The sequence below is a fragment of the Adiantum capillus-veneris genome, chromosome 27 (genome assembly GCF_014529385.1).
Source record: "Adiantum capillus-veneris isolate H3 chromosome 27, ASM1452938v2, whole genome shotgun sequence".
In the NCBI taxonomy this organism is placed as follows: Eukaryota; Viridiplantae; Streptophyta; class Polypodiopsida; order Polypodiales; family Pteridaceae; genus Adiantum; species Adiantum capillus-veneris.
The window spans coordinates 62821192-62836360 of record NC_140957.1 but is presented as its reverse complement, the minus strand read 5'-3'; the positions used below and the strand labels follow the sequence as shown (position 1 = coordinate 62836360).

Here is a 15169-nt window from a genome sequence, read left to right as displayed (position 1 = left end):
CAGAGAGACCCCTTCTCGGATCAAACAAGAATATGGAAGACAAATTCTTCATTTTCATTGAAGGTTGTGTAAAAATCAACTCCAAGGTTTCAATTATATTTTCAAAGCAATCATTGGTGAGGAAATGGTGCACTTCATTGGCCCGCACATGCTCTAAGCTAAGATGGTGTTGGTTCTTCAACTTGCACACCTTGGCTGACATGTGGTAGAGGACTCAGATGATACGACATTCATCATCACATCTTAACTTTGTATGAAGGTTGATGCTTGGCCAAGGTCTTTTTCCCCTTCATCTCCTCAACTTGGCAGGAGGTTGTTGTCACCATGAGTAGCATCCTCTTGGGGTATGAGGTACTTCTGCATGGACTTCACCATCTTTTTTTATCATCATCAAGGGGGTGAGGGGAAATTAGGCGAGAGAGAGTAAGAGGAAGCCTGGCACACATAAGGGGGGGGGGGGGGGGGGGGGGGGGGAACCCACAGGTAGAACCATTGAACCCTCTGATACCATGTTATAAACTAATGATGTGTGTCCACCAATGTGCAAGGACACCCACACAAAAACATTATATAAATTGATGGAACGCCACTAAACCATTCTGTATATTGTGTGTGTATTTTAATAAATAAACACAAACAAACATAAAAGTTCAAAAGACAGCTAGCTTTAGACAAGTGACCAAGGGTAGCACAAAAACAGCTAACTCTCAGAATTATTTTTATACATATCTTTAAGAATGAGGTCTCATTCTAGTGTCTAAGTACAAAGGTTGATATGTATAGATTGTTCCATAAAGTGGCAAGAGTCTGGAACATCAAGGGTGCAAGCCAAAAAATTTCCAAGAAAGGATAGAGTCCTCACCTGCATCCATTCAAACCAGACAACATATATGTTAGCCTTGAATTCATTTTATAGGTGTCAGTGGACTTTATCAGTTGTTATCCATGTCCATCTTATAACCTTTTTAACTTAAAAACTATTGTCCAAACTGAATCATTTATTTTTGTGTTTTTCAAGGTGTGAGTTTTTTTTAAAACTTGTAAATAAAAATGGTAATCACTGCTTTAAGATACAAGTGCATTAACATAGGTTATAGGTAAGGTTAGTATATACCCCCTTTTTGAAAATTTTTAACTATTAATAGCTATTTATATAACTAATATTCCGATCAAAAGGCCACCACCCCTTCCAATCCAAGTGTCACGTTCTTGGTTTTTGCTCATAAAGCATTTTGTGTTCTTTATACCCATCAATTTGTGAAGTACTTTACATTTTTGCCTGTATAGGTCTATTGAATGAGTCAAGTGGTATCAAAAAAGAACTAAGTATAATCCATTCCATAAAAACCTTACAATGTGCATGATTAACACAAGTAAGGCACCACGACAAAGTGTAGTACACCCTAGAGAAAAAATAATCAACGTTTAGCTATGAAACCCACATGCCATTGTACCCACGGTAAAGATTGTGCTAGGCCAAAAAAATGTAGAACAACTTTTCCCACTAGGTCAAAAGAAGGGTTAATCACAAGATCGCGGTATTGAATTATCAATATAACGACGAGCTCATCATATTTTAAACAAAAGGATCTGGCAAGTATTACGAATTTTAGCTCCATCAGGTTGCTGCGCAACAAAATAGTAAAAGACAATTGGGCAACCTATGATATATCGAAGCAGGTGTTGCATCATAAATACCAAAATGTAACACGGGGAAGAAAAACCAAGTACTCCCATGAGATAACCACATTCATCAAGTCCCGCATAAAACAAATCTTTATTGTTTGTGTAAAAAGACTTGTGTATCAGTCAATATGATGCAGAAATCGTATATGTGTTAAGAAACCTTCCTATTATGCAAATTTATCAATGGTACATCATTCCTAAAATGAGACCCCATTATTTGGGCTAGTGCACATTAAAAAAACCGACCAAAATATAATTTTGTAGAACAGAGCCAATTCGGCAGTTTACCGACCTGAGAAGCACCACCATGTTCAACCACCTCCATAGTTCCACGGTAAGGAGGCAGAAAAAAATCCCTCTCTCTTACTTTCACATACACACACAAAATGCCAAATCAAGGCTGAGTGAGGGGCCAAAGCAACCCTCACCTCCTTATATAGAAAGTTAAGCAGGTGGAGGCGTCAAGGAATGCGAAGTCTAGAAGATCCCCACTCGATCTACATAATTGGTTCAGCTCGTTTCTCAAGGCCTAAGAAAATGCAAGGCGGCCGCCATGATCTTCACTTGTTAGTGGTTAAGTTAAGCACGAGGCAGACTATCATAAGCAGTAAGCACGCAGGAGGTTTCAATGAGAGAGTGAAAGAGAGAGTCAGTAGCGGGGAATAGAGTGAGGCAAAATATTTAGCGTGATCAGTCATTATGCATGTGCACTACAGATGGGTCATAAAGCCATCCACATATCGAGAGTTAATAAGTGGCAAGGAAGGCGCCCTACAAAGGGTAGAGTCCCATGTAGATGGCAGTATTCCCACAAGGCAATAGTCCCACCAGGGGTTTAAGCTCCATGTTTTAAGCTTCATAAATGCTAAAGACACCCATTCAAGGGTATACTCCCACGGGGAGAAAGAGAACATGTACAAAGCCAAAAACTAGCCACCCGGGGGGGGGGGGGGGGGGGGGTAGGTGTCTAAAATAATCCCTTTTTTCTAAAAAATGGTGCGGTGTTCTTCACTATTTATGGCTCAAATGAGGGTAGGAGAGTAAAAGAGTGCTTTTGGTGTAGGGAAACCATAAGCTGATCAGGGATAGTTTTTTCAGGGGAAGTGAGGACATTGTTCAACTAATCAAAGCCTGTTAGCAATACCTGTGCGTGTGTGTAGCTCTTTTAGTTTATATAATAAGAAATAAATGAGCTTTTACATTCAAAAGATAGCTGGCTTTAGAGAAAAGGCAAAAAATAGTATAAAAACAACTCAGTCTTAGAATTATCTTTGTGCATGGCATATGAGAATGAAGCCTCATTGTAGTATACAATGATAGTAACCCAATAAAGAATTAGTTCCCAAGTGGTAGGAACAAGTGTACTCTCGGACAGACAATAGCTTTAAGCCAAGAAAATTCCAAAAAAGGATAGAGTCCTCACGTGCATTCATCCAAACAAGACAAGAGATTCGTTAGCCTTGGATGTGTATTACAGGTATCAACGGACTATATTAGTTATTATCCATGTCCAACTTACAACTCGTTTAACTTAAAACCACTATCCAAAGTGTTCATGTCATCCAACTCTTTAGTTTTTTTTTTGTAAAAAAGTTTATTATCCCAATGATTGGAAGTAATTATATGTATGGTTTCTATATAGCCCAATTTTTGTAAGACCTTGAATAGATATTTAACATACATTCTGATCAAAAGGCCATCACCCCTTTTCATCCAAGTGTCTTAATCCCATAGGTTAGTTTTTCAAATATTACTTTGCCATATTGTCAGGCCCTAACTCTTCTTTTCACAAGTACCATAAAGAATAACATAACCTAATCAACATCTTGAGATATGTACCATAAAAATTCCATTGCTGGGTTTAAGGCATCAATCTTGGCTATGTCATCAAGCAAAAAACAAATCTCGCAGGCCCACATGGGCATACAATATCCGACTTACCTCAATCTGTATTTGTGATAAATAAGAAAAAGATCAGCTAAATCCAATCTACCTAGCTTTAATCTAGTCAAAACTTATTACACGCTAGTAAACAACATTAGAAATGGCATCTTTTAATATGTTGGTAGCCTGGTATGAACCTAGTATCAAAAAAAATCAACGGTTTTATACCAAAGTATGCAAACCACAGTCCCCACAACGGGGTTCAAGTAATACTCGTCCTTCAGGGTGAGTCTCACCATTATCATTTTAGCAAGTGTGAAGGGAAAATCATACCACCTCTTTTTTTAAAAAACCAAAACATTAGGCTACCTAGTATCATGACAGACCAGACTTACGGCAGTAATAAGTACCCAATAATCCCCCTTTTTTTGCTGCCAAAACTTGGTATTATCTAGCACCAGGACTTTGTTTATGCATGGGTTTCTAGAAACCCAAAACATAATGTATTACGAGAATATACAAGTCCACAATTGCACCCACAGACTAAGTGAGGGGCCAAAGCACCCTCACTTTTTATAGCTCATCCAGTTTTCTCAAGGTGAGAAGACACCCCACGATCAGAGTATTCAGTGGCTACAAGTTCCCAAGCCGCTGCTATGGCCACCCCTGCTCGTGTACTGGGAATTGAGAGGGAGGGAGAGTGTGTGTGTAGGAGTTAGCACTAGGCTGCCGTGTGTTGTAGTACAAACAAGGGGGACAGAGAGAGCGAGGGCATGAAGGGTAGGGTAGAAATGAATGCCACGATCTACACATAATATCTTAGGGGTGGGTACCCATGAGAAGACAAAAGGAAGAGGGTTTCCCCCCCATTTTTTATAAGAACCGAGCCATACGATGGTTTAGGGTAGAACCTAGGAGTTTTGATCAAGGTAAATAGGAATTTTTTTTGTTATATTGATATAATTTAATTTCTAGATAAATAAGTACACACATGTTGTGTGTGTGTGTGTGTGTGTGTGTGTGTGTGTGTGTGTGTGAGAGAGAGAGAGAGAGAGAGAGAGAGAGAGAGAGAGAGAGAGAGAGAGAGAGGATGCATGAATAGGTGGCCCAAAAACCTTATCCCAGACAAAGGTCATATACTCAAATATATAATTGTTATGAGGTAGCATCATAAAGATATACTTTAAATCTTGATGCACAATATTACATCGAGAAGAAATGTAAGTGCAACTTTTGGTAAAATGACTCTTAACTATGGACATTGTGGTAGTAATGTGCTCTCACATATGGTTATTCAAATGTTTGAGCTCTCTCTCTCTCTCTCTCTCTCTCTCTCTCTCAACTCAAATTTCTCTTGCTCTGTAAAGTCTATCATATCTCTCGCTATTTCCCCTTAGCTACCATGCCTCATGAAATATGTCATTGGATTTAGTGTGGATGTGATCTTTGTACAGAAAAGGCAACATACACAATGAAGGAATATCATGCTTGAAAGAAGAGGGAGATGCATGCAAAACAATGCGAGGTCTTTTGGCATTAGAGGAAAACAATCTGCAATGGTGATGATGATGCAAACCATCAAAGACTTTGCAAATGAGCGTGATCACTTTTTTAATTGGTGTCCAAAGACCCTTGATGTTTGCAAGATGATCAGATATCTTGAGAAGGTTTGTCAACTATTCATCGTTTGAAGCCTTCTAGAGGCCACTAACAACATATTGTTGCTTGAAGGGATATGTAGCATAGTAAGTGCACATTAACCTCCAGAGTTAAAGTTTTTGCAATTTCCAAATTGTTGAGCTTGCACAAGAGAAACTTCCTTGCTACTTGGCATTGATTGAAGACATCAAACAATGGAATTTTTCCTATGTCCCTATGTGTCTGACAACCAATGGATTGTGGTTTCATAGCAGATGAGGTGAAAGACTTGGTCTTTTTGTTTTGGGTGTTTTAACACTGAAATTTTTCCCAATAAAAAGAATGTGTCCAAAAACCATATTGGAAGCTAGGTTGCATGATATGTTATTCGTAAAACGTTTCAAACGTGAATAATTGTTCAAAAATATTATTCAAAAAACATATTGCACGGTGATACACCCTTGTTTTTTAAAATCTCGTATATGTTCTTTATATTAACTGATTAATTTATCGATCGATATGATATCGATCTATTGATTAATCAATTGATAAATTAGTTCATTGATATGTATGAGTATAAAAGCTCCTAATCTAACCGGTTTAGCATCTCTCACATTTTGTAAGCTACAAGGTTAACCCAAACAATGAAAGGTACAGAGAGTTACTAAAAAAACATCATAAAATTGATTAAAAAAGTGAATCCCTAAATTGGTTGCTTAACTAGGGCTTGAATATAGGATACACTAGATTCGGATTTGGAAATAATACAATATTGAAAATAGATGGGCTTTAAAAGAAAATTTAGCTCCATCTCTTTTCAATTGCTATCTTTAGTATGGCATGTACAATTTTGTCTATTAGTAAAAAAAACACAAGTTCATGTGTTAGCTTTAAAAGGTAACACATCATGTAGGTTTAGGGTGATAGGAATCAAGATAGTAAATTTCAAATATTTTTGTGGATTTCATTGCAAATTAGTTGCCTAGGTGATTATTCCATGATTAGAGATGGTCATTAGTTATTGGGAATTTGGATATTTTTAGGAAACCTAGATATAAAAGGAAATGCTATAATGTGGTCACCTTTGGATTATAAGAACTTGGGAGAGCTTGGGTACGGTGTCCATCTTTTTCCTCATCACCAACCAATCTCCTACTTGCTAACCCTCTTGTGTGAGAATTATTGGTTGTTCGCTATGCATTAAGAGCTATTCTTCTCCATGTATATGCATATGTAAAGTGATTAGGTATGTGCATAAGTGAAGACCTCTCACATGCATGCTAGTCTTCATCATTCCATATATGTGTATGTGTGTGGATTGAGTAGAAAGAAACATACATAGGTGCGTGTATGTGTGAGTGGGGGTGAGAGGGAAGTAGAAGAGGGAAGTCGGACATGGCTCTTCTTTAACTTCCATTGTCCAGTGGTGGTCCTCTTCACTAATCACCGTGAGAAGAGCTCTCACATTGTGAGATGCCTCATGCCCTAGAGTGGGTATCTTGTCAGTTATTTGCTTGATTTTCACTATTTCATGTGTACGCACACTATTTTTTCATAAATTGTAACCACTTAGAGACTAATTTTGCATTAATTTCTTTCTAATTGCCAAAATTGTGTAATTTTTAATGTGTTACACATGCATACTTGCATATATAGGTGCAAAAATTACTTGATTTTGCCTCGTTATTTGGTGCTAATACGGAGATCATGAGTGCTTGTGCATGTGCCCGTATGCGTACACACACACATTCTTATGTGTAAGTACCATTTTGGGCATAATCATCTTGTGGGCATTTGATCTCATTAGTTAAAAAAATTTAGCATTTGAGTTTTAGATTGGGCTCATTGATTGCTCCCAAAGACTAGGAACAAGGATATTTGCAAGAGTGACAACCCGCCACCTCTGACACTTGCAAGCTCGCAAGGGGACATAGAAACCCTAGATTTCTTAATCAGTTGTGAGTGATGATTGGTTGATTTATGTTTATGGAAATAGATGCATCTTTACATTGTGATTAAGTATAGCACTTGCTAATGCTTAGATTCGGGTCCACCTTTTTTTTATTTTACCAAAATGCTTTAATTGTTTTTTAATAGAAATTAGGCACTAAGCATGCATTGGCCACTAAATAAAGTTTGGAAAGTTGTTCTACTGTGATGTTGGTGAATTCTCTCTAGAATTTTAATACTTAATTAGGAGCATCTTATGTTGTTTCATGCTTGAGCAATGAGTTGCTTTCCAACCGTGCTTAATTGGTTGATATTAGGTGTGGCTATGCCTAATTTCAATAGGTGATGCATTAAAGATTGCATGATTTTATCACTTGCAAGTGCACTTGATTTTGAGATGTGCATCTACATAAGCATTCCAATTGCTCTCTTCACTAAAGCAAGTGGATGTTTGCTTCAAATTGCAACAAATTTGCTCACATTGTCAATCACAATATGCTAGAGCATTTAAATTGATCAAAATTTTCCAATTGAGCTAAATTGTAATGGTTTAGTCTCCTTATTGCAAAATTAAGCTTCGATTGTGTATGTTGAAATGACTAATTTGCACTTGAATGGGTGTAAAATCGTTTCAAAACTCAAAAAACTAGGCTTAATAGGGCAAAATTAAAATCTTTTACTTTCTAGAAATTTTTAGGCCCTTTTTTTCAAAAATTTGGGGCTATTTCTCTTTTTAGGCCTTTTAAAAAAGATAAAGATAAATCCACGTTGTGTCGCGATGGGTCGATCCAGTTCACACTCAATCACCACACTACCCTCCCTCCTCACTTTTCCTATATTCTCTTTGTTTTGTTCTACTCACTGCATCTCATACACATTTGTACGTTTTAGTGCACTGCCCTCTTAATTTTTTCAATTTATTTTGCTCTTTTACTAGGATTTTTCTTTCCTTGATTGTCCTTTGCTTTGTTTATTGATGTGTGAATATTATCGTTTAAAGTATTCGCTTCCCGTATTTTAGTTTCTCTTTCTTTCTTCCAAAAGATTTAACAACTTTACTGTATTTTTCCATACCCTCTCTTTCTATGTCCTCTAATTTTCCTCCTAACCGTTGAATGCTGAGGACCCTCTTACTTCTCAAGACAATGTCAACTCTAGGAGGGGGTAGTCCAAAAGATGCAAAGGGCAATGAATATGAGTTTCATCACCACCAAGTGAGGTCACCCCTTTCTTGATGGGTAGTCCAAAATCAAGTGCTTCTTTGGTCCTTAGAATGCCCAAGTGGTGCTAGTTATAAGGGCAAGTACATCACTATTTACAGTGCAGGCCCAAAGGCATCAAACTAGAAAATTATAAAGAGTAGATACAACTAGCCACACAACATTGAAGACGGATTGTTCCCAACGCCTTTCAATCAAGGATGTTCCAAGCTTCATCTACCAGTGTTACGGGCTTCTTTGCAAAACCTCCCAATGGAAAATAGAGATCCTTTTGGTAGAGGTAATGATCGACATCTTCCAATGTTGGTAGTTCTTATCGTTGAACTTCTCAATTTTGAACTTACCCTCTTTTTCCATCTCTCCCACTCAATTCAAGGAATAGTTTCCTTCATATGTATTAGCTATTAGTTAACCTCGCTTTGATATCAGTAGTTAGGATTAATGAGTACTAAGTAATGAGTAGACTGGTGTACTTGATTGAGAGAGATAAAAATATACAACAGAGAGAAAGTAGAGAGAGAGAGAGAGAGCATACAAGATATACGTGGTTCTCCCAATTGTGGGCTATGTCCATGGGAAACTAGCCACTCAATGGTTTTACACTTTAAACTTGTAGTAGTTTACAAAGGGCTTAGAAACTATCAATGATCGCCCCGCTTGATTCTCTCTATATGTAGCACTTCTTGCTTCTCCTTGCTTCACTCTTTTTTTATGTGTAGAAAAGGCCTCTTTCTATTGATGTAAAGGAGCCTCCATGGGTTGCTCTCTCTCATCAGAGGCAACCGCCCATGTGTTTGCATCCATGTGTAGACAAGTCCATCCAAAAAATGGTCATCGATCGTTGAAATCCACCCACCGGTTGTTGAATGCTGACCATCGGTCATTGTCCATTGGCCACTAGCTATCGTCCATGAATCCATCGGCCCTTTTCAGATCACTTTTTGGCTACCATTTTAGCCATGATATTTTGGCAAAAAGGAATATTTCGAGGAGTATGAAGTTTTCTCACGTAGTACGGATTTTTGGTTTTCCAAAGTGAACTTTCTCCCGCATGATGGCTTCTCCTCATCATAGAGGCCTTACAAATGTGCATTTCCAAAATCAGAATTACAAGAGTAAATCAAGCTCCACACTCAATATTGGCCGTTTGGCTTATACAATAACCAAAATATTTGAGCGTTAAAGTTTCCTATAGCTCCATCTCTTTTTAATATCAAAAGATAGTTGATGACATTGATAAATCAAAAATTATACTATCTTTAGTGTATATGTGTGTTGGCACATAGAGTGTAGGCTCTAGGTTTAACTTTATGGACATGACAATAATTTTTAAACCTTGGTGCATTAGGGTAGAATGGGAGTTAACCCTCAAAGAATCTTTTTGTAACAACAATGCAATACTCGCTCTCTTGGTTATTTGAGCACTTGCTCTTACTTATAAGGTTGGCATGATGTAGGGAGTTCTCCTAGTTGTTTTGGACCTTTGTTTGTACTTTTAAGTGGATAAAAGACGTTATAACAAAACCTCTTGGTTGCTATAAGATGATACTCTTACCTCCAAGTAGGTTGTATATATAGTTAGGGCATATGGTAGGGTTTGATTAGCTATTTTCAAGCCAAGTCTCTTACTTCTAAGTGAGTATAGATGGTAGCTTACTTTAGGATTCACTAGTTATGTTTGAGCCAATGGATCTTACCTCCTACAAAATAGAAGGTAATTGGTGTATTTAGGCATTACTTGGTTGTGTTTGAGCTTTGGTTCTTACCTATAAGGTGTCTTGGTGTTCTAAGCTTCCACTCTTTATTCCAAGAGACTTAGATAGGGGATTTTTAAGTAATCTTACTTGGTTGTTCGTGAGTAAGTTCTCTTTACCTCCAAGTACTTTTAGATGTAAATGTTCATCCACTTTTCCCTAAATAAAATTTCACTTTTACACAAATTACATGTACTCGGTTACTTATAGTACTTTTATAGATGGAAAAACTACCATATTATTCACAAACATTGTAGATTTGGAGATCCATGGCACATTGAAGCGATCAAGGAACATTCTTGTCCAATGTGATGGAAGGTATAAGGGGGAGATAGAGTGAAACTCTAGCATGCTGTCACTCAAGTGTTATTGATTTCAGCCTCTAGTGGTAGTTGTGAATGCAAGCCTATGATTTCATTCACTCTAAGTGCATGAATTGCTTAAATCTTGAGAGCATCAAAGACCTTGTATGTATCTTTTGTAACATGTGTTTTGAGATGATCTTAGGACGTCCTTTCATGAGGGAAGCAAAGATGGTGCATGACTAGTCTAAAAACCATGTCTACTTGTAGTTCCAAGATTCTGTCATTCGAGTGGATCTTGAAACTGGTCGAGCACATCCCCTAGGAAACAAGTTTATATTTGATCATAGATCTGACACCACAGTTCACTCGGCCACATTGTAGTATTGTTACACGTGTAAAGCGGACACTAATGTTGGGGAAGATTCTCCTTATATGGATGAATTACCTGGGATGACTGAGTCGGACAATGTGGATTGGGTCCACCTAGTAGCAACCATAGACACTTGGGGAAATAGAGGGATGACCTGGGTAACACCTGAGGGGATGAAATGCCACCACTTGTACCCTCAAATATGCTAGAAGCAATGCATATAGCTTTTGATGACCTACAAGATGAAGGTTTGGCTAGCATTGGAACCAATAACACCTCACGAGACTTTAGTCCACACGATTTGGGGTCAGAATCATCAATTGAAATTGACTTTGAGGACAAAGAATCTGAGTTAAATCTTAGTACAAATGTGGGGACAAACCATTCAGGCCCAGTGGTACCCTAAATGACAATCTATCCAAGGGAGCAGAAGACACAAGTAGTGATTCATCTAGTGACTTCACTAGAGATCGGCCGTAATCGAAAATTACACAAGAAGAGTAAGAGATGTAAGAGGCGACGATATCGAGCAAATGTGCGTATTAGAATAAATGAAAAAGAAATCTACCGCAGAATGGCTTAATTATATATATAGGGGCATGTGATGCTCATAGAAAGTTGGTAGATAACTGGGGTGAATACCTTCAAAGCGTTATGTGGTGTAGCCCACAACCCATTGACATCGCACAACTAGAGGCTATAGAGAAGCCAAAGTTGGACCATACGGTAAGGAGACGACAAAATCAAGAGTTAGCTCAACAACAAAAGGAATCGGAAGTGAAATCACAGTCCACAGAACAACAGGACCCCACAAACTTACACCCTGCACCTGAACATTTCAGATCCTATACCACAGAGGAACGTAAGGTTGTGTATACAAAGGCTCAAAGAAAACCTATCGATGGGAGCAATGGAGTCTATGAACGGTCTAGCGATAGTTAAGGAAATAGAGTTAGCAGACCCATGAGAAGAGTCCAAACTTGTTTTCATTGCCCAAGATCTGACAGAGATTGAGAAGTGTGTACTTAAAGAACTTCTCAAGGAATTCAGGGATATATTTGCCTGGACATATCATGATATGAAAGGTGTTCCACCTTCCATGGTGCAACACACAATCCCTACGAATAGCTGGCTAAACTAGTTCAGCAACGACCCTACCCAATGAATCCTAAATATGCAAAAATTGTTCAAGAAGAGATTGAAAAGATTGTGAAATGCGGATTCATATACCCTATTGAGCACTCATAATGGGTGTCTCCAATAGTGATTGTGCCAAAAAAGAATGGGAAACTCAAAGTGTGCGTGGATCTCAAGAAGGTCAATGCCGCCACTAGGAGGGACCATTACCCCTTGCCATATTCAGAACATGCGCCTGAAAGAGTTGCAGGGAAGGAAGCTTATAGCTTTTTAGATGGATACTCTGGCTACAATCAGATCACAATTGCGCTGGAGGACCAAGCTAAAACATCCTTTATAACCGAATTTGGAGTGTTCGCATTTCGTGTTATGGCTTTTGGCTTAACCAATGCCCGTGCTACCTTTCAAAGATTAATAAACACTGCATTTAGAGAATATTTGAGGGAGTTTTGTGAAGCTTTCTTAGATGACCTTTGTGTTTATTCCTCTTGGAAAGAACATCTACCATGCTTACAAAAAGTGTTTGAGAAGTGTAGATTGTATCGCATATCCTTAAACCCTTTCAAATGCCAATTTTGCGTTAAACATAGAGTCATTTTAGGGCATATAGTGTCCAAAAATGGGATTTCCACAGAAGCCATTGCTAAATTGCCACCACCTACATTACCGACGGTTTATTTTAAACTTTGCTGAGATAGCTCGTCCTTTGTACAAGCTTCTTATTGAGTTCCAATGGACCACGGAGTGTGACCATGCTTATGAGTCATTGGAAAAGACCTTGACTAGCGCTCCTATTCTACGGGTGCCCGATTGGAATGTAATTTTTCATGTGCATATTGATGCATCAAACTTTGCTATTGGGTGTGTTCTAGCTCAACCAAGAGAACATAAACTGGACTACCCCATTAGATTTTCAAGTCGTCAATTGAATGATACCGAGAGAAACTATACCACTACAAAGCGAGAAGGTTTAGATATGATTTATGTAGTGAAGAAATTTCTCTACTACCTTCTGGCCAACAAGTTTGTTTTCTATGTTGATCATTAAGCCTTGTTGTATCTAGTAAATAAACTTTGTTCCACGGGAAGAATTACATGATGGTTGTTAATTCTCCTTGAGTTTGATTTTACCGTTGTGGTAAGACCTTGTAAAAGAAATCTCATGGCGGATCATTTGTCTTTCATACCCAATGGTGAAGCCTCTACTAGAGTCGATGATGAGTTGCCCGATACTTCTCTATTCCTAGTCGAAACCATACCTGAATGGAGTGAGAGGATTGTGAACTTTCTAGTTAATGGTTTTCCACCCATAGAGCTTCGTAAGGACATAGCTCGAAAACTGTTAAAAGAATGTGAACCTTACTTTCTCATTGCAGGAACTCTCTACTACAGGCTAGGGAAGGATGATATTCTTAGACGTTGTGCCCATGAGGATGAGTATTTATACATACTGCAAGAAGCCCACATGGGTATAGCCGGAGGAAATTTCTCAGGGGAACTACACCTAGAAAGGTGTTGCAATCAGACTATTGGTGGCCTACCTTATTCAAGGATGCATCACTTTTTGCAAAAGGATGTGATGAATGCCAACGTTACAAGATCACACAACAAAAGGATAAGATACCCTTACATCCTATTAAAGTGACTCAACCATTTGAAAAATGGGGTTTGTACTTTGTAGGCCCAATTAGTCTGGCAGCTCATAGCACTCAATCTCGATATATTATCGTTGTCATTGACTATGTGACAAAGTGGACGGAAATCGGGGTGACACGTAAGGCCGATGCCAGGTCAACTGTCAAGTTTCTCTTTGAGAACATTATTACAAGATTTGGTTGTCCCTTTGAGATTGGGAGTGACAATGATACTCATTTTATAAATGGAGTAATAAAAGAACTCACTACCAACTTTATGATAGCTCACCATAAGTCCACACCTTATTATCCACAAGAAAATGGCCAAGCTGAGAGCACCAACAAGACCTTAATCTCTATCTTGACCAAAACGGTGGAAGCTCATCGCACAGATTGGGATTTAAAGCTTACATCAACTCTATGGGCTTATCGTACTGCGTACAAAGTTTCCATTAACTACACACCATTTAAGATGGTGTATGGCCAAGAAGCGGTTATGCCATGGGAGTTTGTCGTTCCTAGTCTTCAAGTAGCTTCTCAAGAAAGTTGGGATGGTAACCCCGTAGTTGAGCGATTATATATCCTTGAAAGGCTAGATGAAGAGAGGCAATTAGCTGTGCAAAATGCACTTGTGGAGAAAGATAGGAGGAAGAAATGGTTCGACCGTCATCTAAAGAACAAAGATATCAATGTTGGTGATAAAGTCCTTATGTATGGAGTGTGTAACAAAAAGAAAAAGTTTAAATATGCGGGAAAAGGACCAGATAGAGTCTATGAGATCACCCCACAAGGAACCATTCATGTGGAGACTCTTGAAGGAGTTGAAACCATTGGATTCCTCAATGGGAGCAAATTTAAAAGATACTATGATCCTTTAAGCCAAGAGGAGCTACGTGCCATCCATACAAGAAAGGCAGCCAAGGCACAAACAGAATTGAAGAAGATACAAGCTCAAGCTGAGACTAAGGAACGACAACAAAATATGAGATGAAAATGAGAGTCTAACCTTTGAGTTACACATGCATTCCACGTTGAAACCGACGAGGATTGGTTGGACTCTGACACACCTCTACGATACCCTATTGAGCTAAACAGCACCTATGGAAAAGTGCTATATAACGCCTTATTGAACATGGGTGCTAAATATAATCTTCTATCATATGGAGTGTGGTGTCAGTTAGGGAAGCCACCTCTATCTGAGAGTATTATCCAAGTCAAGGGTGTCAACAAGAAAAAAATTGTAGTTTTTGGAATCTGACACACTTCTGTCAGTTATGACAATGGGGTTGTAGCTCAAGATTTTTTGGTCATGCCTGTTGGAACTATGGAGGGTAATATAAACCTAGGACGCACATGGATGATAGCCACCAAATGCACTATTGATTGGTTTACAGGGGGTGTCACAACACAGAAACCAACTCTTAGCCCTACCACTCAGGCCATAGTCCCTGACATATTTCCTCTTAAGGAAATAAAACCCAAAACATTGCATGTCCAAGAGGTTGAACCATATGTCCCCATAGCCCAACTCTCTAGATCTTCAAATGATATAGTTGAAATAAAGCTTGAGACACACAAGACCCATCCCAAT

At 38.5% G+C, this 15169-nt stretch overlaps 1 protein-coding gene across 1 annotated transcript in view; it reads right to left on the bottom strand.

Moving 5' to 3' along the window:
- Window positions 1-735: 735 nt before the first annotated feature.
- LOC147422083 (thioredoxin H-type-like) overlaps window positions 736-15169 on the bottom strand; it is a 53479-nt gene continuing 39045 nt past the window's right edge. The window contains exon 4 of the mRNA XM_086503328.1: window positions 736-862. Within this exon, the coding sequence (XP_086359454.1) occupies window positions 758-862 (105 nt within the window). The 3' untranslated portion in view covers window positions 736-757. The remainder of the gene's footprint in view (window positions 863-15169) is intronic.